The sequence below is a fragment of the Onychostoma macrolepis genome, chromosome 13, assembly GCF_012432095.1.
Source record: "Onychostoma macrolepis isolate SWU-2019 chromosome 13, ASM1243209v1, whole genome shotgun sequence".
Taxonomy (NCBI): Eukaryota; Metazoa; Chordata; class Actinopteri; order Cypriniformes; family Cyprinidae; genus Onychostoma; species Onychostoma macrolepis.
Window position 1 is genome coordinate 3,675,244 of NC_081167.1, and position 26,160 is coordinate 3,701,403.

General features: G+C 36.8%; 1 protein-coding gene across 4 annotated transcripts in view; it reads left to right on the forward strand.

The window, feature by feature from the left end:
* Window positions 1–25,717, forward strand: part of LOC131551753 (exportin-5) — a 152,718-nt gene extending 127,001 nt beyond the window's left edge. For 2 of the 4 annotated variants that reach the window (XM_058794852.1, XM_058794854.1), the window contains 5 exons: window positions 13,988–14,088; window positions 14,183–14,290; window positions 14,476–14,613; window positions 16,511–16,675; window positions 23,125–25,062. In XM_058794852.1, the coding sequence (XP_058650835.1) occupies window positions 13,988–14,088; window positions 14,183–14,290; window positions 14,476–14,613; window positions 16,511–16,675; window positions 23,125–23,274 (662 nt within the window). In that variant the 3' untranslated portion in view covers window positions 23,275–25,062. The other 2 variants (XM_058794853.1, XM_058794855.1) reach the window with 2 other exon arrangements.
* The last annotated feature ends 443 nt before the right edge of the window (window positions 25,718–26,160 follow it).

Genomic DNA, 26,160 nt, shown 5'->3' on the forward strand with positions numbered 1-26,160 from the left:
GTCTTCCCGCTGCTTTGTAGCGCTGCAGAATACGTCTTCAGTGACAGTGAAGTAACAAAATCCTGCGCCTTTTGAGGAGAGTCGAACATCATCTGCTCACCTTTGTGCCGTGGTTTAATTACCGCCGGATAGGTGAGGAAGGGCTGGAGACCATGTCCTGTCATCTTCTTCAAGACTGGATTGAAGCTCTTTCTCTTGGTAGTTGTGGCTGGACTAAAGTCGGGGAAAAAACAGCAGAGCGACATTGTCCCGTGAATACTTCACCGGACATGCCTGCCGAGCACCCCTCAGGATTGCCGATCTGTCATGCCATCTTAGCACACGGAAGATGAGAGTACGCGGCCGATCTGAGTTTTTCCTTCCGTCATACACGTGATGGGCCCGGTCAGTCTCGATGTCACGGCCTTTCAGGGAAGGGATCCACTTGGAAAGATTAGCTCTGAGGAAGCTAGCTGTATCGGAGCCTTCCGCCCCCTCCAGCAACCCCACCAGTCGTACGTTATTTCTCCTGCTCCTATCTTCAATGTCTGTCGTTTTTTCGGTGAGTTGCTCCAGCTGATTTCTTAAGTTTGTGACTGTCCTCCTATCCTCACGTGCATCGACCTGGTCACGTGTCTGTTTCGCTGCGATGGCTAGCTTTTCAACTTCTGCTTTTAGTTCTTTTACAGAATCGTTGGTCGTTTGTATATCCAAATGTAGATCACGGAGTGCTGGGGTCAGTCTATCGCTTCTCTTACAGTCGAAGCCACTACCGAATCGAGAGTACTTTGTTGCTCTTTAAGCACTAGCTTGATACCATTAGCTATAGCAGCATCGAGATCCTCTCTGGAGATGGTGGAATCTTTGAATTTTTTTCTTTATTGGCGATTGCTCACTCTCTCTTTTCTGGCTGTCCTTGACTGCTGGGGTACTCATAGTGAGCTAAATAAAGAGTGGTTCAAAATATACTGACAGGATATATACAATTTATGACAAAGTGAGCAGAGCAAAGGACTATTTGTGCATTGCCGCCAAGGGTTACGTCATCTCGGCACCTCATTTTCTGAGTGAAAAAAGCATTTTTTATTAATAATTTTCATAATATGAGATAAATTATGAGAATTTGCACTGTTTATGCAAGTGTGACTTTGTGAAAATTTCATAAGTTTTTTTTTTTTCACTTAAAAAAACGAGGTACCTACACTCAGATAAATGAGGCCTACGATTAATCAGATGCAAATAGAAACACAAAACCAGTCCTAAATTAAAGAAAACAAGTTGATAAAAATAATGATTTCAATACTTGATGATAATATAGCATAATGAGAGATTTATAAGCAATTGTTTGGAGTGCGGTCATTTTTGGGCGGGAACACCACAAGTGCGACTAGGTGAAATAAAACCCACAAAAAACTACAAAACTTCTGAGAAGTACTTATTACCCTGTGTGAACAAAGTCAGTAAGTTTGAGTCCAATGCGATAATGTTAACTAGTATTTTCAGGAAAAAGATTATCTTCTCCGGGTCAATTTGACCCAAACACAACCAGAGGGATATCTGGATTAAGTTGTCTAAGATTAATGCGCTTTCTCGTGTTCCCTGAAAAGGGCAGATGTATAGATACTCGAAAACATGATCAGCAATGCAGTGATTGGCTGGCGGCAAGACAGCAACGTAATGACATCATATCATTAAAAAAGACACCTGACGTAAAACTTGACACATTTCTGGTCTTTTATAAGGAAATAGCCAAGCGAACAAAGCTACATAAATGGCATAATAGACAAATGAAATGTGTAATGTTTTTTTTCCACATGATTCCCAATTATTTATATTCATGATTTCTAGTATTTGTACAGGCTTTACATTTTTATTTCAGTGTTGTAATTAGCAATTAATTTAATTTTATAATTTCATGATTTGTTACATGACAGCAGGGTCTTAATGGTCAAAATCAAGTTATCTGCATCTCCTGCGCTCCATCAAGCCACTCCCATAATAGCTGTCATCACTCAAATTAATGCACGACTCAGATAGCATGTGTGTAAGACTCCAGTACAATTATAAAGTAATTATTTTATCATGAATAAATATTTCAATGAGTAAAACTGTCTGTCTATAGTATTATAGACTACACAACATTATTATATTATTTTAAAATAATTTTTTTAATTATTATTATTTTAAATTACTGTCCCTGGATAAGTAGGATACTCTTGTAATAAAGTAGCGGTGGCTGGGACAGATTTTAAGTATCAATTCCACTTTAAAAAAATGCGATTTAATCCTGTTGAAATGAAATAAGCCTGGTCCCAAGCAGGTTTAAGCTTACGGACCTGTTGCTGTGACAGCAACTCCAGGATTAGCTTGAAGAACCAACCAATCCAAGATCAAGCGAAATTGTCAACAGTCAAATCCAGCTAACTGAGTTAGCGACGTATAAAGAACGGACCCCTGGTTTCCATCATCCCAATTGGGGCCATAAACATAAACATGGGTACAAAAGAGTTTTCCAGAAACAATAATATAACAATCATGAGGGTCAGCAATAATGCTGGAAAGTGAAAACAAAATTATTTTCTATCATTTATAGCTGTTCCTCTTGCCTTGACATTACATTTTGAATGGAAAATATCCCCCACCCTTGATTTCTATGATCTATGGTGATCCAAGTTGAATAAATGTGTCTCTTGAAGGAAGGCTATATCAGTTTTAAAACACCTAAAATGACAGAAGATCTTAGAGCTTGTAATTAAGGCTGTTGTAAATGTATTGAGTGACTGTCATTCATCCCTATGAAACATCCATCATAGTTTACTGTCATTAGAATAAATGAAGTAGGTACCCAACAAAGTTCTTCTTAGTATCTCTGGTCAAGTCAAGTCAAGTCACCTTTATTTATATAGCGCTTTTACAATACAGATTGTGTCAAAGCACTTAACAGTATCAAATTGGAGGATAGAGTGTCAGTAATGTATAATGATAAGATTAAACACTCAATTTTCAGTTAAAGGCATTTCATTATTGAATTCAGAGATGTCATTGTCTAGCTCAGTTTAGTTTAAATAGTATCTGTGCAATCAAATCGGCGATAATCGCTAGAAATTAAGTGTCCCCAACTGAGCAAGCCAGAGGCGACAGCGGCAAGGAACCAAAACTCCTCTGAGACATAATGGAGAAAAACCTTGGGAGAAACCAGGCTCAGTCGGGGCCAGTTCTCCTCTGACCAGACGAAACCCGCAGTTCAAAAGTTTCTATTTCTATTTTAATTTTGTTGCAATTTCTAACAATAGTAGTATTATGTAGTTAGGTATTTTATTATATTTTAGTTATTTTGTTATTTTTGGTTGATATATCTGGGGATATATCTCTGGGGTCATCCGGCGTCCTGGTCTCCGCCGACGATCAGGGCCGCAGACGCCACCTCCGGCGCCGACCCACCATCTGATCGGACACGGACCGAGAAACAGACTAGGAAAAAACAGACAAACATTAGCGCAGATGCCATTCAACTTACGATGTAACGAGTACATCGTGTGTTATGGGGAGTGTTCCGGTTCCGGTTGATCTAATTAATGCAGCCTAACAACTTTAACGGATTTGAATAATAGAAGCGTATTAATGTGTTATGTGTAAGCCAGGCTAAAGAGATGGGTCTTTAATCTAGATTTAAACTGACAGAGTGTGTCTGCCTCCCGAACAGTGTTAGGTAGACTGTTCCAGAGTTTGGGTGCTAAATAGGAAAAGGATCTGCCGCCCGCAGTCGATTTTGATATTCTAGGTATTATCAAACGGCCAGAGTTTTGAGAACGCAGCGGACGTGGAGGACTATAATGCGATAAGAGCTCGCTCAAGTACTGAGGAGCTGAACCATTCAGGGCTTTATAAGTAATTAACAAGATTTTAAAATCTATCCGATGCTTGATAGGGAGCCAGTGCAGTGTTGACAGAACCGGGCTAATATGGTCATATTTCCTGGTTCTAGTAAGGACTCTAGCTGCTGCATTTTGGACCAACTGTAGTTTGTTGATCAAGCGTGCAGAACAACCACCCAATAAAGCATTACAATAGTCTAACCTTGAGGTCATAAACGCATGAATTAACATTTCTGCATTTGACGTTGAGAGCATTGGTCGCAATTTAGATATGCTTTTGAGATGAAAAATGCAGTTTTACAGATGCTAGAAACATGGCTTTCAAATGACAGATTGCTATCGAACAGCACACCTAGGTTCCTGACTGATGAAGAAGAATTGACAGAGCAGCCGTCAAGTGTTAGATAATGTTCTAGGTTACATGTGGGGTTTTTAGGTCCGATAATTAACACCTCTGTTTTTTCAGAATTTAGCAGTAAAAAATTACTCGTCATCCAGTTTTTTATATCGACTATGCATTCCGTTAGTTTCTCAATTTGGTGTGTTTCACCGGGCCGCGAAGAAATATAGAGCTGAGTATCATCAGCATAACAGTGAAAGCTAACACCATGTCTCCTGATAATATCTCCCAAGGGTAACATATAGGCGTGAAAAGTAACGGCCCTAGTACTGAGCCTTGAGGTACTCCATACTGCACTTGTGATCGATATGATACCTCTTCATTCACTGCTACGAACTGATGGCGGTCAGATAAGTACGATTTGAACCATGCTAAGGCACTTCCACTAATGCCAACAAAGTTTTGTAGTCTATTCAAAAGAATGTCGTGGTCGATAGTGTCGAACGCAGCGCTAAGATCCAGTAGAACTAATAAAGAGATACAACCACAATCAGATGATAGAAGCAGGTCATTTGTAACTCTAATGAGAGCAGTCTCAGTACTATGATACGATCTAAATCCTGACTGGAATTCCTCACAGATATCATTTTTCTCTAGGAAGGAATATAATTGTGAGGATACTACCTTTTCTAGTATCTTTGACAGAAAAGGGAGATTTGAGATCGGTCTGTAATTAACTAGATCTTTGGGGTCAAGTTGTGGTTTTTTAATGAGAGGCTTAATAACAGCCAATTTGAAGGTTTTGGGGACATATCCTAATGACAATGATGAATTAATAATAGCCAAAAGAGGATATATGACTTCTGGAAGCAGCTCTTTTAGTAGTTTAGATGGAATCGGGTCTAACATACATGATGTTGGTTTAGATGATTTAACAAGTTTATACAATTCTTCCTCTCCTACAGTAGAGAATGAGTGGAATTGTTCCTCAGGGGGTCTATTGTGCGCTATCTGATGCGATACTGTAGTTGACGGCTGCAGGGATACAATTTTATCTCTGATAGTATCGATCTTGGAAGTGAAGTAATTCATAAAGGCATTGCTGCTATGCTCTTGGGAAATGCCAACACCTGTTGATGCTTGATTTTTCGTTAATTTAGTTACTGTATTGAATAAATATCGGGGGTTATGTTTGTTTTCTTCTAGAAGAGACGAAAAGTAATCAGATCTAGCAGTTTTTAATGCTTTTCTGTAGGATAGGGTACTTTCCCGCCAAGCTAAACGAAATACCTCTAATTTAGTTTTCCTCCAGCTGCGCTCCATTTTCCGGGCTGCTCTCTTTAGGGCGAGTGTGCTCATTATACCACGGTGTTGGACTCTTATCCTTAATCTTCCTTAAGCGTAAAGGAGCAACCGCATCTAAAGTGCTAGAAAAGAGAGAGTCCATAGTTCCTGTTACATCATCAAGTTGTTCTGAGCTATTGGATATGCTGAGGAACTGAGATAAGTCAGGAAGATTATTTATAAAGCAGTCTTTTGTGGTAGAGGTAATGGTTCTACCATATTTGTAACAAGAAGTTGGCTTTACAGCTTTAGCTATATGGAATATACAGGAGACTAGATAATGATCTGAGATATCATCGCTCTGCTGCAAAATTTCAACGCCACTGACATCAATTCCATGTGACAGTATTAAATCTAGAGTATGATTTCGACAATGAGTAGGTCCTGACACGTGTTGTTTAACACCAATTGAGTTTAGAATGTCTATAAATGCTGATCCTAACGAATCTCTGTCATTATCAACATGGATATTAAAATCACCAACGATTAGGACTTTATCTGCAGTCAGCACTAACTCTGATAGAAGATCAGAAAATTCTTTAATAAAGTCTGTATGGTGCCCTGGTGGCCTGTATACAGTAGCCAGTACAAACATCACAGGGGATTTATCATTAACACTTGTTTCTTTGGATAACGTTATATGAAGCACCATTACTTCGAACGAATTATACTTGAAACCCAACCTCTGAGAGATACTGAAAATATTTCTATAAATTGTAGCAACACCTCCCCCTTTACCTTTTGGACGCGGTTCATGTTTGTAACAGTAATCTTGGGGTGTAGACTCGTTTAAAGTAATGTAATCATCTTGTTTTAGCCAGGTTTCTGTCAGACAAAGCACATCTAGTTTATGGTCAGTGAACATATCATTTACAAAAGTGCTTTTGAAGAAAGGGATCTAATATTTAATAAGCCAAGCTTTATCATGTGTTTATCTGTATTATATCGTTTTTTATTTGTTGAACATCAATTAAATTGTTACTATTACTTTGGTTTGGATGTTTTCTGTATTTTCTAGTTCGGGAACAGACACAGTCTCTATAGTGTGATATCTAGGTGAAAAAGTTTCTATGTGCTGAGAGTTAACTGACTTTGGTGGCGTGAGGCGGCTAGCAGACGATCGGTTTAGCCAGTCTGTCTGCTTCCTGACCTGGGCTCCAGTTAGTCAAGTACAAACTCTAAGACTATGTGCCATATTTCTAGAGAGAAGAGCGGCACCACCCCAAGAGGGATGAACACCATCTCTTTTCAACAGGTCAGGTCTGCCCCAAAAATTCTTCCAATTGTCTATAAAGCCTATGTTATTTTGCGGGCACCACTTAGACATCCAGCCATTAAGTGACGACAGTCTGCTATGAATCTCATCACCACGGTAAGCAGGAGCGGACCAGAGCATATTACAGTGTCTGACATCGTACTTGCAAGTTCACACACCTCTTTAACATTATTTTTGGTGATCTCCGACTGGCGAAGTCGAACATCATTAGCGCCGACGTGGATAACAATCTTACTGAATTTACGTTTAGCATTAGTCAGCACTTTTAAATTTGCCAAGATGTCAGGCGCTCTGGCTCCCGGTAAACAATGGACTATGGTGGCTGGTGTCTCTATTTTCACGTTCCGTACAATAGAATCGCCAATAACTAGAGCACTTTCATCAGGTTTCTCGGTGGGTGCGTCACCGAGTGGGGAGAACCTGTTTGATGTTCTGATCGAACGGAAGAGTGGTGTTTTGACCCGCGACTATGCCGCCTCACTGTCACCCAGTTGCCCTGCTGCACGGGCTCAACCGAAACCGAACAATGTACAGGACTCCTTGAGCTAGTCGCATCCAAAGCAGTATCTACAGCCCTCACATTCTTACTATCCTCAACTAAAGTTTGGATGCGTGTCTCTAGTTCTAAAACCTTCTCTGTCAGCCTAACTATTTCCCTGCATTTATCACATGTGAATCCTCGCTGCTGACAGAGACAGATAAACTATACATGTGGCAAACAGTGCAAACAACAATAGCAGGAGAAGAAGCCATTACTCACCGTGATTGATGAATGATACCAACTTAACTTACCACTTACCACTGTTGTTTGATGAGCTCATGAAAACGGAGCGAGGAAAAATAAAATAATAATAGGCGAAGAGAATGCAAATGGAACCACGAGTGACAAGCTAACGGGCTAACAAGCTGCACTCGCGGTTTTTAAAGGAGAACGATCAAATTAGTTAGATTAGTTTGAAAGATAACACCAGAAATATGGTGGGAATTAAGTTATATATTATCACTTTAGACAAAAGGGATTGAAAGTAAAGTAGAGATTCAATAAAAAGCGAAGGTACACGGAGCTACAAACACAAACCTCTCAGCAGCACAACAGACTGAAGCAATCGAACTCAGAGGAGTCAGAATCAGATCCCCCAGAATCTGGTACTCTTAGTATCTCTTATACTGACAAAAGACAAATAATAAGTAAATATAATATATACAGTCATGGCCAAAAATATCGGCACCCTTGGTAAATATGTTCAAAGAAGGCTGTGAAAGTTAATCTGCATTGTTAATCCTTTTGATCTTTTATTAAAAAAATTCACAAAAATCTAACCTTTCATTGGATAATAAGAATTTAAAATGGGGGGAAAATATCATTATGAGATAAATGTTTTTCTCTAATACACATTGGCCACAATTAATGGCACCCTTTTATTCAATACTTTTTGAAACCTCCATTTGCCAGTTTAACAGCTCTAAATTTTCTCCTATAGTGTCTGATGAGGTTAGAGAACACCTGACAAGAGATCAGAAATCATTCCTTCATCCAGAATCACTCCAGACCCTTTAGATTCCAAGCTCCATGTTGGTGCTTCTTCTCTTCAGTTTACCCCACTCATTTTCTATAGGGTTCAGGTCAGAGGACTGGAATGGCCATAGCAGAAGCTTGGTCTTGTGCTCAGTAACAATTTTTGTGTTGTTTTTGAGGTTTGTGTTTGGATTATTGTACGGTTGGAAGATCCAAACATGGCCCATTATAAGATTTCTATCAGAGTCAGTCACTTATTGATTTTTTATCTGTTGGTATTTGATAGAATCAGTGATGCCATGTGTCTAAACAAGATGTCCAGGACCTCCAGCAAAAATATAGGCCCAAAACCTCAAAAATACAGCAGTATATTTCATTGTACACATGGGATACTTTTTATCCCTGTGTTTACCAAACCCATCTTGAGTGTTTACTGCTAAAAAGCATTTTTTAGTGTCATCTGACCATAGAAGCCAGTCCCATTTGAAGTTCCAGTCATATGTCTGAATATGCTGTAGTTTGTTTTTGGATGAGCTAGGAGAATTTTTCTTGAAACCCTCCCAAACAACATGTGGTGATGTAGGTGCTGTTTGACAATTGTTTTTTTTAAGGATTTTTTAAACTATTTTCTGCAATTCTCCAGCTGTGGTCCTTGGAGAGTCTTTAGCCACTCAAACTCTCCTTCTCACCATGCATTAGGACGATATAGACACACGTCCTCTTCCAGGCAGTTTCGTAACATTTTATGTTGATTGGAAATTCTTAATTATTGCCCTGATGGTGGAAATGGGAATTTTCACTGCTCTAGCCCTTTTCTTAAAGCCACTTCACTAATTTGTGAAGCTCAATTATCTTTTGCTGCACATTAGAAATATATTCTTTGGTTTTTCTCATTGTGATGGATGATTAAGGGAATTTGGGCTTTGTTTTCCCTCCTATTTATATTTCTGTGAAACAGGAAGCCATGGCTGGATAATTTCATGTTCATAATCACCCTGGAGTGCTCAAAATTGTGAATATGAATGGGAATATACTTCAGAGATATTTTACTCATAAGAATTTCTAGGGGTGCCAATAATTGTCCAACGTGTATTTGAGAAAAACATTTATTTCATAATGATATTTCCCCCCATTTTAAATTCTTATTATCCAATGAAAGGTTAGATTTTTGTGAATTTTTTCAATAAAAGACCAAAAGGATTAACAATGCAGATTATTTTTCACAGCCCTCTTTGATCATATTTACCAAGGGTGCCGATATTTTTGGCCATGACTGTGTGTGTGTGTGTGTGTAAAGCAAAAGGAAAGCATAGCCAAGAAGGCAGTAGCCCAACTCAAGAACATAAAAACATTCTTTCCCATGTTTGCCTCACCAACTGAGGCAAGCTGCAGGATTCCTGTTGCAGGACACTTGTTTGTACTGTAATCAAACACGAAGCAAATATTAACGAGGGATCCCTGAGGCATGGGGACGTAGGGCCCTTGCATTTGATGCAAGATGTAGCCAGGGCAAACTGCAGAATGGGTTTGCTCAGGAGATCTTAAATTTCCTGCCAGCCTCTTATTGAAAATAAGAACTTGTTCTTAAAGGGATAGTTCACCCAAAAATGAAAATTTGATGTTTATCTGCTTACCCCCAGGGCATCCAAGATGTAGGTGACTTTGTTTCTTCAGTAGAACACAAACGAAGATTTTTAACTCAAACCTTTGCGCTCTGTCAGTCCTATAATGCCAGTCAATGGGCACAGAATTTTTGAGAGAGAAAAAAACATGCACAGACAAATCCCAAATTAAACCTTGCGGTTCGTGACGATACATTGATGTCCTAAGACACGAAACGATTGGTTTGTGCGAGAAACTGAACAGCATTTATATCGTTTTTTTTACCTCTGATACAGGCAATGTCCAACTCTTCTGAGCTCATCCATAACATCCGGCGTGAGACGCGTCAACGTCTCTGGAACATAGATATAGATATATATAGATATATAGATATATACGTCGATCCTTACTATCGCAGCCCATAGAAACAGTCGCTAATGAGGCATCTATGTATATTTATCTATGTGCCAGAGCAGGTTGATGTGTCACACGCCAGATGTTGTGACAGTCAGACATTGAGGTTTATCAGAGGTAAAAAAATGATATAAATACTGTTCAGTTTCTCGCACAAACTGATCGTTTGGTGTCTTAGGACATCAATGTATCGTCACGAGCCGCAGGGTTTAATTTGGATTTGCCTGTGCATGTTTTTTTTTCTCTCAAAGATTCTGTGCCCATTGACTTGCATTATATGACTGACAGACAGTTTATTTGGTTTGAGTTAAAAACCTTCGTTTGTGTTCTACTGAAGAAACAAAGTCACCTACATCTTGGATGCCCTGGGGGTAAGCAGATAAACATCAAATTTTCATTTTTGGGTGAACTATTCCTTTAATTAACTTGCCTGGTTAAATAAAGGTTAAATAAAATGTTTTTAAGGTACAGTGTATTAGGGTATTCGTGATTGTAGAGGCATGGTAGGGCATTGTTATTGCAGTGGTATGTTACCATGGTTAAATATCATTTATTTTCTTGGTGGCGCTTTAGAGCCCCCTCTATGCAGTCTTTATGAGCAAGTCAACTGAATCATTCCTTCAACTTGATTTTTTTATTTTTTTTTAACAATTTGATTAATATTGAACAAAATTAAAAAGTTATGTAGTGCTTGGGCCTGGGCTCTACAGTGCCCCCAAATGCAGGGATGAAGTTGGGATGTTTCTCTGATATGCACAAAATTTGGTATTCATTGAAGTCATCATGTAAGACAAAGTTCACTTGGTTTTATCTGACTTCACCCAAAAGAAAGTCAGCCATGTTGGATGTAATATGAGGCTAAAAACTCATGAAAATATATTTCATACATTTAGATTTAAAGGGGTCATATCACGCTATTTTAAAGATCATTATTTTGTGCATTTGGTGTAACAGAATATGTTGGCATGCTTTAATGTTCAAAAAACACATTATTTTTCAAATACTGTACATTATTGCAGTTCCTCTATGCCCCGCCTCTCTCAAACTCGTCATTTTCTACAAAGCTCCTCCTTCCGACAAGTGCAGTCTGCTCTGATTGGCCAGCTGACACAGTGCATTGTGATTGGCCGAACACAATGCCATCCCCGCAATAAGAATGACGCTGAGTCAAATTAAAATAAAGATGTGTTCTCATGTCTGGAGTTTTTATTGAACCAATCAGATAAGAGTAAATCGAGAGTCAGCAAGAGCTTCATCTGATTGGCTGAAAGAAGAAGGTCCCGCCTTCCACACGCGCTTGCAAATCTGAAATCAGTGGGAGAATCGTGCCAAAACTGCAAGCGCAAAGACGCAGACGTACACAGCGGGTTATTTGGCGAACATTTTGCTCTATGCACGCAAGAAGTCATTTAGACAGTTGCAACGATTTTTTTTTCTACACACACATATTGGTTTTACGCAGTCAATCCGTTTTGCAGTTCTTGATAAGGTTGTTTTCAATTGCAAAACACTGGGCACAGGCTTGCAATACTTTTGGCTGTATTTGGAAACAACAGCGCCAAAAGTGTAAGCGGAAAATGAAAGTCAGAAGAATACAGATAATATTTATTTTGCCTTAGCATGAAGTTTCAGTTTCACAATACTTGATATACACTTACAAAAAACAGTAAAAGGCTGCAAATCTTTTTTTCTTACGCTTGAAATGCAATTTGCACTTTTACAACTCTTTGCTTGCGAATGCAAAATTAATTTACGCTTGCTATCTTATGTACACTTTCACAAATCTTACCCTGCGCATGCAAATCTTTTTGACGTCATTTTACCTTCATAGAGACGCTGTCTGTTTCTATGTGAAAGCAAAAGCACTTTATTTGTCCTTCCGAAAGTACATGCATCATTGTTCATTGTTCAGGAATCATTGTTAAGATTTGTTTACAACAGAAGAGCACAACCCAAATGTTCAAATTTGTGCAACACATTTTATGAACAACGGTTTTGTGAACCTAGGAGAGTACAAGGCTCGCTGTGCACAAAGGCTATTTCTAAAAAAAAAAAAAAAAAGGTCAATTCCTTCTTTGCTTTGACAATCTGGCGCTTCTGAATCAGCGACTGTAAATATGTTTTGTTATTAGTTTAAGTATTTGCTATTGACTGTTCAAATGCAGAGTTTTGCGCAGTGTAGAGTAACGCGTCGTGTGTGAGAGAGAGTGCTCACATCACAGTGGAGTCAGCTGTCATAACCGTGGCTTGTGTACTGCAAACACATACGAGCATCATCACTGTGTCTGTCACGCAACTCTGTTCCCCTCTCGGGCTTGAACTGATGGTAAAACTAAGGACATTATTAACTGTCTTTTATATTTACTTTCGAAAGCTGAAGCTCGCTATTATGGTAAGGGACGTTACATTTCCGACTTGCATTTGTCTTACATGATGACTTCAATGAATACCAAATTTTGTGCATATCAGAGAAACATCCCAACTTCATCCCTGCATTTGGGGGCACTGTAGAGCCCAGGCCCAAGCACTACATAACTTTTTAATTTTGTTCAATATTAATCAAATTGTTAAAAAAAAAAAAAAAAATCAAGTTGAAGGAATGATTCAGTTGACTTGCTCATAAAGACTTCACTTATTTCTTTCCTGAATGAATCAACATTTTTTTGAATTAATCTTTTTTTTTTTAAAGGGATTGTTCACCCAAACATGAAAATTCTGTCATCATTTACTCACCCTCAAGTAGTTCCAAACCTGTATGAATGTCTTTGTTCTGCTGAATACAAAGGAAGATTTGTTTGGCAGAATAAAGAAATTCATACAGGTTTGGAACTACATGAGGGTGAGTAAATTATGAAATTTTTAATTGTTGGGTGAAATATCCCTTTGTCACTTGTCTCCACCTTCTGGTGTTACGTTGTAATTGGTACGATCTTTATTTGAAGCATGAAGTCACTTTCAAAAAGGTGATTTACTCGATTTTGCTACTGTAGACCACAGTGTTTATCTGAACTATAAACTTTTATCCCAGTACTTCTGTGATGTATTTGAATGTTTGTAACACAGAAATAACAATACAAAAGACTTTGTAAAGATGTTTCAAATACATTAACTGCTCTCTCTGGGTCACAGATTTAAATGTTACAGTGTGAATGTATACTGTCAAAAGTTAAATAGACATAGCTGCATCCTTGTCATTTAGGAACAAGATTGATTGGGTGATTGAATCTGTTCACCATCTGGCCATTTAAATATCCAAAACAAAAAAACAGCTATGTTTAGTGGAATGAACCCGTAAGGTAAGCGGTAATCTACCACAGCCAGCAATGCAGACTGCTTTCATCACAGGCAGATGAACTTCTAGTACTTCGAGAACAAATTAAAATTTATGAAACATTTATTTGTAAAGTGAATGGTCTATCTTCAAAAACATCAGGGGCTTTTGGCCAAAAATTAGGGCCTTAAACTCCCAGAGCCCCCCTCGCAATGCCACTGACTCAGACCACCTCCTGCAGTTGTCTCAGGTTTAATACAGTGATCCTCTCCATGTGACAGCTGTTACATTACAATGTTTTCATATGGACCATGCTCCATTTCATACTGGTACTGTATTTTTATTTTTATTTTTTTCATCTTCTGTTTAGGAGATGAGGAGATGGTGTCGATGGACTCCTCACAGGGAATTCAAATGAATACACCTTCAGATGAGCTCTCAGAATTGGGCAAGTGCCTTCTCCAGAGTGAGGTAAACATTTCTTTGTGCTCTCCATCAGTTGACTTCTATACTTGGGCTCTGTGAACGGAGTAAAATGTTTTTCACCCTCTTTTTTTTTTTTAAGGATATATATATGACTCTCCTGACTATATGTTTTAACTCCCTTTCCTGGAAAGACACTATAAACTGTCAACGGTGTGCTAGTGTGCTTTGCTGGACTTTGCTAAAACAGGTACTGATTTTTCTATCTCTCCCTCTTAGTGAATTTTTTTTTTATCTAGAACAGACCATTCAAAGTATTTCTGTCAGTTTGCAGTCATCATTAGAATTGCATTCTAAAAATGACAGTTTTTAACTTTTGAATCCTTTGCCGTATGAAAATATTGCGTGTCTATATGTGAATTCATTAATTTGCAGGTGCTTGGCTGTAACCTTCTCCCGGACGCTGTGACGTGGCTCTACACCAGTGTACTGAAGGGTCTGCAGATGCATGGGCAGCATGAAGGCTGCAATGCTGCGCTAACTCAGCTGGCCTTGCTCATCTACGAGTCTCTAGTGCGTCATGCCAGCTCAGCTGTGACATCTTGAATGTGTCTTGGAAGCACATATGTGACCCTGGACCACAAAACCAGTCTTAAATCGCTGGGGTATATTTGTAGCAATAGCCATAGCATAGCAATATTTGTAGCAATAGCCAAAAATACATTGTATGGGTCAAAATTATCTATTTTTCTTTTATGCCAAAAATCATTAGGATATTAAGTAAAGATCATGTTCCATGAAGATATTTTGTAAATTTCCTACCGTAAAATATATTTAGATTTTTTTTTGCACCCTCAGATTCCAGATATTCAAATAGTTGTTTATCGGCCAAATATTGTCCTATTCTAACAAACTATACATCAATGGAAAGCTTATTTATTCAGCTTTCAGAGGATGTATAAATCTCAATTTGGAAAAATTTACCCTTACGTTTTGTGGTCCATGGTCACATGTCATTTGGCAGTCACAAAAAGATAAACTTCATTTTTGTCCTCTTACTGGCTATGATAACAAAATATAAATGAAAATATATAGCTCTGGAAACAGTTAACAGACTACTCCAGATTTTTATTAAATTAGCATCTCCATGTCGGTGCCCGCTGGTATATAGCGCTCATACAAATGCCATAATGCACTACAATAGTTACCATGCGGTCATGACCTCCAATCACTAAGCAACTGATCACAGCATCAACCCCTCCTCCCTGCTGCACTGTTGACATAGCCTACTCATCAGTTTTCAGCTGATAAATGGTTCAGTGCTTAAAATATCCCCAAAAGAAATGGCCAAACAAAAAGTGGTCTTTGAAAACAGGGATTTTCAAAAACGGTGGGAGGCAGAGTATATGTTTGTTGACATTGGTAATTTTAGTTACTTTAAAGGGATAGTTCACCCATAAATGAAAATTCTGTCATCATTTGCTCACCCTCAAGTAGTTCCAAACCTGTATGAATTTCTTTGTTCTGCTGAACACAAAGGAAGATATTTTGAAGAAAGTTTGTAACCAGGCTGTTTTAGGGCACCATTGACTTCCATAGTAGGAAAAAAAATTACTATGGAAGTCAATGGTGCCCCAGAACCTCTCTGTTTCCCACATTCTTCAGAATATCTTCATTTGTGTCCAGCAGAACAAAGACAGGTTTGGAACTACAGGTTTGGAACTACTTGAGGGTGAGTAAATGATGACAGAATTTTCATTTTTGGGTGAACTATCCCTTTAAGGATGGTTTAATTGAACTGTATTTGAGGTTTATAATTCCTGGTTAGAAGGGATGCGTTTAGACTGTTCATTACTGAACTTGTTTCATATCTTAACGAATTTTTAAGGCTACACCAGTGGTTTAATCACATCTATAGCTATTGTTTACTGTCATTAGCCTCTCATGGTTCCTTATCTTGGCTGCAATTTGTAGCCAGTAACAACGTCCATCAGCAAAGGTGTATTCAGTAGCTTGGTGTTAATTTAAAAAGTTTAAGAAGTCACAATAAGAAATAAATTGTTTTTATGAAGTCATCTTAATAGTGTATATTCACACAAAATATGAAGACTATCCTTTTTTATATTAAAAAAAATGTTTAATTGCATGTGGTGCAGGTCACCCCCTTTAATGTATTTTGTCATGTTGAAATGATATTTCGACACTTGAAATGTTGCTCTCTATAACTCACTAGTGTCTGTGTAATTTATGTAAATCAGAGACAATCATGCTGATCCTCGTAGATGGCAGTGAGGCATGTAACACCACTGTGGTATGTTTTACTTTTTGTACACAAAGAACAGTGATGTTAACACTAGCTAAAGTACTACTGAATGCACCTTTAAATGATTATGGTAGTGACTTAACGTGTTGTTGAGAAAATGTAATTAACAATGATTTAGGAGTTTTTCATTCTGATGTTTCTGTACAGAGGCCTCGATACTCTGAGCTGCGTTTCATCATGAATCAGATCCCTGATATCCATTTTGAGGCCCTGGAGCAGTTTGATCAGAAGACCATACAATCCACTGTATCAAAGGCAGGAGAGAAGAAAAAGAAGGAGCAGTTTAAAAGGCTCATTGCAGGCACTGTTGGGGTATGGCCACATTTCTTTACTTTTCTTTTCTTTACTTTCTTTACATTGTCACCTGTGCTCAGCACATTGCACATGATCCAGTTATTTTCCGTTTTTGATAGTATTGTTTGATATTGTTAGTCTTTTTTCCTTGGTTCTGTAAGGTCAAGTCTAGTACTTGTATTCTGTCCCTGCTGCAAGTAGGTTGCACCTCGACAGATAGTTAAACAGGATCAAACAACCAGACTAACAAATGAACGGGGTTTACTTCTGTGTAGGCATAGATTCTCTATTGCAATTATTAGGTGCTTATTGCAGAAATATGTATGTACTTCGGTTCTGCAGCCACATTACCCTTTTAGTCCATTTCTTTATAAAGAGCTACACCTTGAAGAAAAATTATTTACAGCACTGCCGATATATACAAAAGTCCACAAGTGATGGCGCAAAGAAATACATATACAGTGTAATCACCAAAGACCTAAAAAATACAAAGTAACAAAGAAGACGAGCTCGGAGAAAAAAGAAAGACGCGCGTCAAGTAAAAAAGACATTTAGTTTGTTAAATAGGCTACACACTGATTTCTATGGAAAGCGGCAATAATAATCCTTTCAATTAATGGACGACGTGTTTTATTCCTATCAAATACACATTGTGTAGGTTACTATAAAGTTTTTCTCCCAGCTAACTGGCCACTTACTTTCATGTATTTCGGGAGAAATAGGTCAATTTACGTGATGTTATTCCGACAGATCCACACATGTGCTGCGTCCCAATTCGCCTACTTATACTATGCCCTAAAAGTATGTACTCTTTTTGTGAAGAAAAAGTACATACTTTTGAGTATGTAGCAGAGTAGTAGGCAAGCTTTGGGACATACTACTTCGTCATAGCTACGTCTTTAACGGACGCTCTGTTGCTTAGTTACGTGCATCCTGTAACTGTTTAAACTGCCCTGTCAATCGTCTTGTCACAGTTAACATCATCCACATTTCGTTTAATTTGATTTCCTTCCGTATTGGAGAGAAATACAGAAGCACATCGCGGGTCTTTCATGCCGAGAACTCTGTTCATGTGTTTGCATAATGATGTATTTCAAAGTTAATGACCAAACGTGTCATTATAAAAGTTCACAGTGTTGCTGCAGATGAAATATAACGTGGATAACATTAAATAAATATTTTTTCATCAGGTTAGACACTGATTATTTATCACTCAAATCCCTTTCTCTACCTGTCCGTCGGTTGCGTATATCTGCCATGTTTGTAGTTTTTAACACTTATGCGTGTTTGTAGTTCTAATCGAATCCTCATCCACCGCGCAATGTGTTGTGGACAATATTAGCCGTTAGAGTGTGCATCGATCTGCACTTCGAATTCTAACCGGAAGTAGTAGACCATCCGGGAATCTTTGGCATACTTTTTTAAACATACTATGATTTGGGACATACTAATTCTATTTTCGAATACTATTTAGGACGGATAGTATGCGAATTGGGACGCAACAATGGTCATTATTGTGCCTGCATAACACGTTGCTATGGAAATAATAAAATTATATGTATAGATTATTTAATTATTTAATATTGCGCTTTTGTATAATTACCACAGGCCATTGACATAATATATCACGAATTAAAATAAAATAAACATGTAGGCTACTCTTGGGGGCCCTAAGCAGCTGCTTAGTTTGCTGATGCCTTGGGCCTGCTCAAACCCGGAAGAACGTGATTGTAATTCCAACACCACCAAACCTTCAAACCATCAAAACTTTCATCCAAGATTGCATCCAGACGCTCGGTCAACAACCAAGGCAATGAAAGTATTGTACATTTAACTAAACGAAACAGAGGTTTAGTATAAGCTGATATGTTTGTATGGTAATCTTGCTTTTTTTTTTTTTTTTTTTAAGTAAAAAGCTGGTCTGTCTCTGAAGTATTGTGCATACATACGCCTATGCGCTCCCATTTAAATCATGAAAACATTTTTCCTTGTTTCGTCATACCCGATTAATGATTGAAAACTGTGGTTAATATGTTTTAATGAAACATCTATAATGAATTGTTCATTAATAAATCACAACAACCCCGTGCTACAGGCATTGCCATTCATACAGGCTACAGCAGAAGTTATTTTACACAACTACTCAAAGTTTCAGGTTTTCGATTGCGGACTGTGAAAAAGGCCCATGTTATTCTGATTGCTTGCATCTTGTTTTTAAGCCCATAAATAATAATGTACTCGTTGAGTCTCGTTCTAATAAATTTATATTGTAATGTAGGCTACTCATATTAATATATATTTTAAAAAATCATCTTAACATTGCTGGTAGGTCATCATTGCACAAATGAACACACTCTCTACATTTAAAAACTAATGCGCTGTCTTCACTGCATCTCACGCACACACACGCTCAGTCACTCACACAGATAACGCTGCGGCCGCACACAGACATTCAGGAACAAACTTTTTAGCGCTGCCCTGCAATTTTATCTGTAAAATAGCTTAATCGCTCAAGAGCTACATTCTTTCTCAACAAGGAGCTTGTAACTATGGCATGCCATTCAGGAAAATTTGAGTATATGGAATGGAATGAAACTTGAATATATGGAATGAAAGTTTGAATATATTGAATGAAAGTTTGAATATACGGAATGAAAGTCTGAATATATAGATTAAAAGTTTGAATATATGGAATGAAATTTGAATGTATGAAATGAAAATCTGAATATATAGAATAAAAGTTTGAATATATGGGACGAAACTTGAATTAGGTGGATGATTAACATTAAAGAGTATGTATTTTGAAACAAGTGAATGGTATCTTACAGGTAAAAAAAAAATAAAATAAAAAAAAGGAACACTTGCATGTGTGAACAGTACATTTGTGTAGTTCTGTAGTAATCTATATCAATACTATTTTTGTTGACAAATAAAAATTAGACGAAAATTCCCAGTCAGAACTGACGTCCTGTGTGGTAGATGTGCACATATGAATTGTAACGTTCTGATCTAACCGCAGGAAAACTCTGCGCTGTTGCATGTTCTACACGCTCGACAACAGTGCTTCAAACTGATTCAGAGCGGTTTGCAATGAATGAATAGCACACATTTATGACAGGCACCTGCTTATGAACTAATGCTGATTAATTATAGCGATGTTTACAATGTTTATATGGTAATGTGTTTTAGACGGTTGTAAGAATGCATATTTTATCTCCCTCATGAACTTGAATGAACAGCCTGCAAATAAGAATTCCGTTGTATTTCGGTCTTGTTTCGGGGATTCCAGTCACAGGAAGGAAAGACTAAGGACATTATTTGACATATTATTCAATAAATAGATATTACTATCAGGATTATTATAGTTAACTAAAGCCATAAAAAGTATGCGTTAGGCCCTGATGAGCACAGAATTGAGCTCTATTTTGTCTTTTTGCACTTGAATTGTCCAAAAACACACACAATTATGTCAAACTGTCAGTTTAGTCATTCAAGTAACAGTTGTGTGATACTTAAATGTTTAATTAATGCATTAAAGTTTAACCAAACTCAGTAGATTTTAGTCAAACAAATCTACTGTATTTTTAGTCGACTAAAACTAGACCGAAACTAAAACAATTTAAATGACTAAAATATGACTAAAAATATATGGCATTTTAGTCAAAAGACTAAAACTAAATCAAAATGCTGTCAGAATTAACACTGTGTGAAATGTCTGAGATGATGGGATATCAAGATGATGGGATGTACACTCCAAACTGTTTGTATTGTTTGTTTGGAATATGATCAGCTGTTGCCAAAATTTTTAGTTCAACAAAGTATTGGAAAATTTGAGGAAATGATATTTTTAAAGTTTCAGAAAACTATGACTCTGATAACAAGGATATAACTAGCTACAGTATGTTATTATTCATTAAATACTTAATGAATTTGGAATTAAATTCCATACACTGCAAATTTCATTCTATATATTCAAACTTCCATTCAATATATTCAAGTTTCATTCCATATATTTATACTTTCATTCAATATATTCAATCTTCTATTCAGTATATTCAAGTTTCATTCAATATATTCAATCTTCCATTCAGTATATTCAAGTTTCATTCAATATATTCAAGTTTCATTCAATATATTCAATCTTCCATTCAATATATTCAAGTTTCATTCCATATATTTATACTTTCATTCAATATATTCAAGTTTTATTCAATATATTCAGGTTTCGTCCCATATATTCCAATATTTCATTCCATATATTCAAGTTTCATTCAAAATATTCAATCTTCCGTTCAATATATTAAAGTTTCATTCCATATATTCAAGTTTCATTCCATATATTTATACTTTCATTCAATATATTCAAGTTTTATTCAATATATTCAATCTTCCAGTCAATATATTCAAGTTTCATTCCATATATTTATACTTTCATTCAATATATTCAATCTTCATATTATAAATACCATAATTTCCTGAACGGCATGCCATATGTAACATCGTGGTTTCTAAAGAAATTAAGGCCACAGCTTCACTGTTAATACGGTGGTAATTCACACATACACAGCATCTCTCTCTCTCTCTCTCTTTCTCTTTCTCTCTCTCTCTCTCTCATAAATTAACACTTGATGAATTACACTTTTCTGAGAATAGAATATCGAAGTGGAGATAGCTAAACTGCAAGCTAACCGGTGTTTTCAGAAAGCAAGCGCGTTTATCCACAGTGGAGAGAGAGCGCGTACGCGTGGTTACCAGGTTGACAAAGATAAGTAATACACTTAGCAGATATTTCCTTATTGCGCAAGTGGGAAGCTCTGTTTCGGGTATTACGTCTCTTTATATCAGGCAACCCAGTTGTGTTCCTCCTGCGGCCAGATTAAACATTGTTGTAGCCTATATGTTATGCTCTTCATTATTTTTTTTTTTAGAAACCTCGCACTTTTCTACTCCATTTTAAACGATGTTCTTGTATTCAAATTAAGCGCGGTCCACTGCTCCACACGTGCCACAATATAGATACAGGGCCAGCTGTATATGTTATTTTTGTTAAATAAATAATGACACAGTGCAGTATGTCGTGTTGTTGTTCATCTGAGGTTTTATTTTCCAAAATTTAAGACCATGGAATTCAATAGGGTGTCCTAACTTTTTAACATGACTGTAACGGTTTTAATTTACTCCTTTAATGTTTCTCTTGTGGCCCGAACATAGTCAAAAAAAATTAGGAGAAACGTATTTCGTGTTAAACAGGTTTTTGAAAGTCGGTGCTTGAAATAAAGCTGCTCTTAATTTTCATTGATGACTGCATTGTGAATAATTTTTATTATAGGCCTGTAATTCATTGTATAGTAAACCTGTTTTAAAATCCCTTTTTTTAAATTTTCAATGAGTAAGTTAATAGCCTAAACTTTTATTATCCTCAATGCGTGTCAGTTATGCAGTGATGCGCTATGAAATTATTGTGGGGGAAATTAATTGCAATATTAATTTAATAATAAAAGTAACCTAATAATAATAGCCCTGATAATAATAACAATGTAACAGGCCTACATTAATTGGAAATGCCAAATACTCTTAATATTGCCAATATTTGATGTTTTTGATAATATATCTAGCTATCGTCAATACATGATCATTGTCTTTCGATGCACCCCAGTGTGGGTCCCCCCAGAGTTTGTGCCCTGTATCCCCATCCAGTACACCACAAGCTTTTGTGTTTAAGATTTTGGTCTTACCACCCATACCTAAGCAGTTTCATTGAGAAATTGACTGAAAGTCATGCCATAATAATTTTATCTTTAGTCCCTCAGTGTGCAAGCCAAAGTTAACTGTGGCATACTCTTTTATAATGGGGCATGGTACCCTAGAAGGGTACAAATGTGTTTCCAAGTTGATGTTTTTGACACTGGTGTTGTATTGCTGTAACCCGTTTCGTCAACCACAGAATATCAATGCAAATCCAGACTTTTCTACAAAAACCACATTATATCAGAAAAGATAGATTTTAGGTGTGTGTGATTTTTATCCTTACTGCAGATTACACTGTAAAGACTTTGATGGCCTTTGCGATAACATACCTTTGCGTTCTCAGCACTTATACTGGCATAAAGAACAATATCGACAGACTGTCCACAGAGAACGATTTAAGACTCAGGCTCTCTCCGATACAGCCAAACATCACAGTTATCATATCAGACACACCCATCTCATTAAATGGTAATTTATTTAAAAAATATACAGTAGGTTGCATACAAATTATGTGTTTCGTAAAAGGTAGTTATTTTACAAGGGTATATGTGTTACATGTGCACTTTTTCAAAATACTTTGCGCACATTCTTCTGTGTACCACCCCCACTCCCCACTAGTCACAATTATTTCCTGGTCTGCTATAATAAAGTAATGTCTGATTAATTATATGCAATTTTATTTGATTGAAATGCTTGTGTGTTTGTGTGTGTACTGATAGAAACCCCTTGGACAGCAGTTTAAGAAGGAAGTACATATCCGAAATCTTCCATCTCTGTTTAAGAAGCCAAAGCCTACGAGAGATATGCTGGAGAACACTGATACTGCAGGTCTGATTACCCTATTCTCTTCTGACCATGACAATTGCTGAGAGAATCACAGTTTCACAATACTCACTTCATTGCCATTGAACCTCCTCTGTGTAGTACAGTATCCATCTGAAAGGACTTTGTGGGGCATGAATAGTTTATTGAAATGAGGAAAGACAAGGACTTTTGTGTTTAATGTTATTTGGATGTATATTTTTTTTCTCTTCTTTTGTATGGTTTTTAGGCAACATATCTGTATCATTATTTAATGAATAACAAAAAATTGCTGTAAGAGCACCTCATAAAAAAAAAACTATTGAAAAATAAAAACAAATACCTTTTGAAAAAGTTAAATGAGAAGTCTTGTTAATTACAGTACCATTGTCTTCTATGGGTATCTGATACAGCGCTACATTCCATTATGATACAATGGCCAATTTTTGAACACATTCAACACTAATTGCCATTTGACATGTCTGTGTACAGATCGTATAAAAAGTGTTGTGATTTATACACTGCAGTTTTTAATAAATGTATACTTGGACAGATTACACTGGTTGTATGGACTCTTTCTTAAGTTGTGAAATGTAAAGAATGTTGTAATTTGCCAGAAGTGAAGGAGTATTGACTGCATCAAATATTTGCTTACTATGACAAGCCTATGTGTTTATGTATGTATATGCGTAGGTGTAATTTGCAGGTGGAACATGTCCCCACCACTTTTTGAAGCTATTAAAAAAAAACAAAAAAATAGGCCTTCAAGCCTTCTTTAGGATTAGAATTATTTTCATTTTATATAACATAACACTAGTGTTATGTTATATAAAATTAAAATAATTCCAATCCATTGTTCTTCATAATTTGATTCATTCATGTAACACAAAATACATTTGTGCTGTTCAGACAGGCCTGATCTATAAACCACATATTGGGATTTATAAACAATATGTTGCGTGTACATATATATATTATTGACAATATTTGATGCTTTTGACAATATCTCTAGCTATTGTCAATACATGATAATTGTCTTTCGATGCACCCCGGTGTGGGTCCCCCCAGAGTTTGTGCCCTGTATGCCCATCCAGTACACCACAAGCTTTTGTGTTTAAGATTTTGGTCTTACTACCCATACCTAAGCAGTTTCATTGAGAAATTGACTGAAAGTCATGCCATAATAATTTTATCTTTAGTCCCTCAGTGTGCAAGCCAAAGTTAACTGTGGCATACTCTTTTATAATGGGGCATGGTACCCTAGAAGGGTACAAATGTGTTTCCAAGTTGATGTTTTTGACACTGGTGTTGTATTGCTGTAACCCGTTTCGTCAAACACAGAATATCAATGCAAATCCAGACTTTTCTACAAAAACCACATTATATCAGAAAAGATAGATTTTAGGTGTGTGTGATTTTTATCCTTACTGCAGATTACACTGTAAAGACTTTGATGGCCTTTGCGATAACGTACCTTTGTGTTCTCAGCACTTATACTGGCATAAAGAACAATATCGACAGACTGTCCACAGAGAACGATTTAAGACTCAGGCTCTCTCCGATACAGCCAAACATCACAGTTATCATATCAGACACACCCATCTCATTAAATGGTAATTTATTTAAAAAATATACAGTAGGTTGCATACAAATTATGTGTTTCGTAAAAGGTAGTCATTTTACAAGGGTATATGTGTTACATGTGCACTTTTTCAAAATACTTTGCGCACATTCTTCTGTGTACCACCCCCACTCCCCACTAGTCACAATTATTTCCTGGTCTGCTATAATAAAGTAATGTCTGATTAATTATATGCAATTTTATTTGATTGAAATGCTTGTGTGTTTGTGTGTGTACTGATAGAAACCCCTTGGACAGCAGTTTAAGAAGGAAGTACATATCCGAAATCTTCCATCTCTGTTTAAGAAGCCAAAGCCTACGAGAGATATGCTGGAGAACACTGATACTGCAGGTCTGATTACCCTATTCTCTTCTGACCATGACAATTGCTGAGAGAATCACAGTTTCACAATACTCACTTCATTGCCATTGAACCTCCTCTGTGTAGTACAGTATCCATCTGAAAGGACTTTGTGGGGCATGAATGGTTTATTGAAATGAGGAAAGACAAGGACTTTTGTGTTTAATGTTATTTGGATGTATATTTTTTTTCTCTTCTTTTGTATGGTTTTTAGGCAACATATCTGTATCATTATTTAATGAATAACAAAAAATTGCTGTAAGAGCACCTCATAAAAAATAAAAAAAAACTATTGAAAAATAAAAACAAATACCTTTTGAAAAAGTTAAATGAGAAGTCTTGTTAATTACAGTACCATTGTCTTCTATGGGTATCTGATACAGCGCTACATTCCATTATGATACAATGGCCAATTTTTAAACACATTCAACACTAATTGCCATTTGACATGTCTGTGTACAGATCGTGTAAAAAGTGTTGTGATTTATACACTGCAGTTTTTAATAAATGTATACTTGGACAGATTACACTGGTTGTATGGACTCTTTCTTAAGTTGTGAAATGTAAAGAATGCTGTAATTTGCCAGAAGTGAAGGAGTATTGACTGCATCAAATATTTGCTTACTATGACAAGCCTATGTGTTTATGTATGTATATGCGTAGGTGTAATTTGCAGGTGGAACATGTCCCCACCACTTTTTGACAAAGTTGATTTTGTCCCCACTCTACTTTTTGAAGCTATTAAAAAAAAAAAAAAAAATAGGCCTTCAAGCCTTCTTTAGGATTAGAATTATTTTCATTTTATATAACATAACACTAGTGTTATGTTATATAAAATGAAAATGATTCCAATCCATTGTTCTTCATCTGCTTTTAACAGCCAAAGTTTTATTGTGTTGTTTTAAATTCCCTGTGCATTGTGTAAATACACTATTTATGCAGTCTACTTTTGTCGTTTGTCTTATCTTTTTA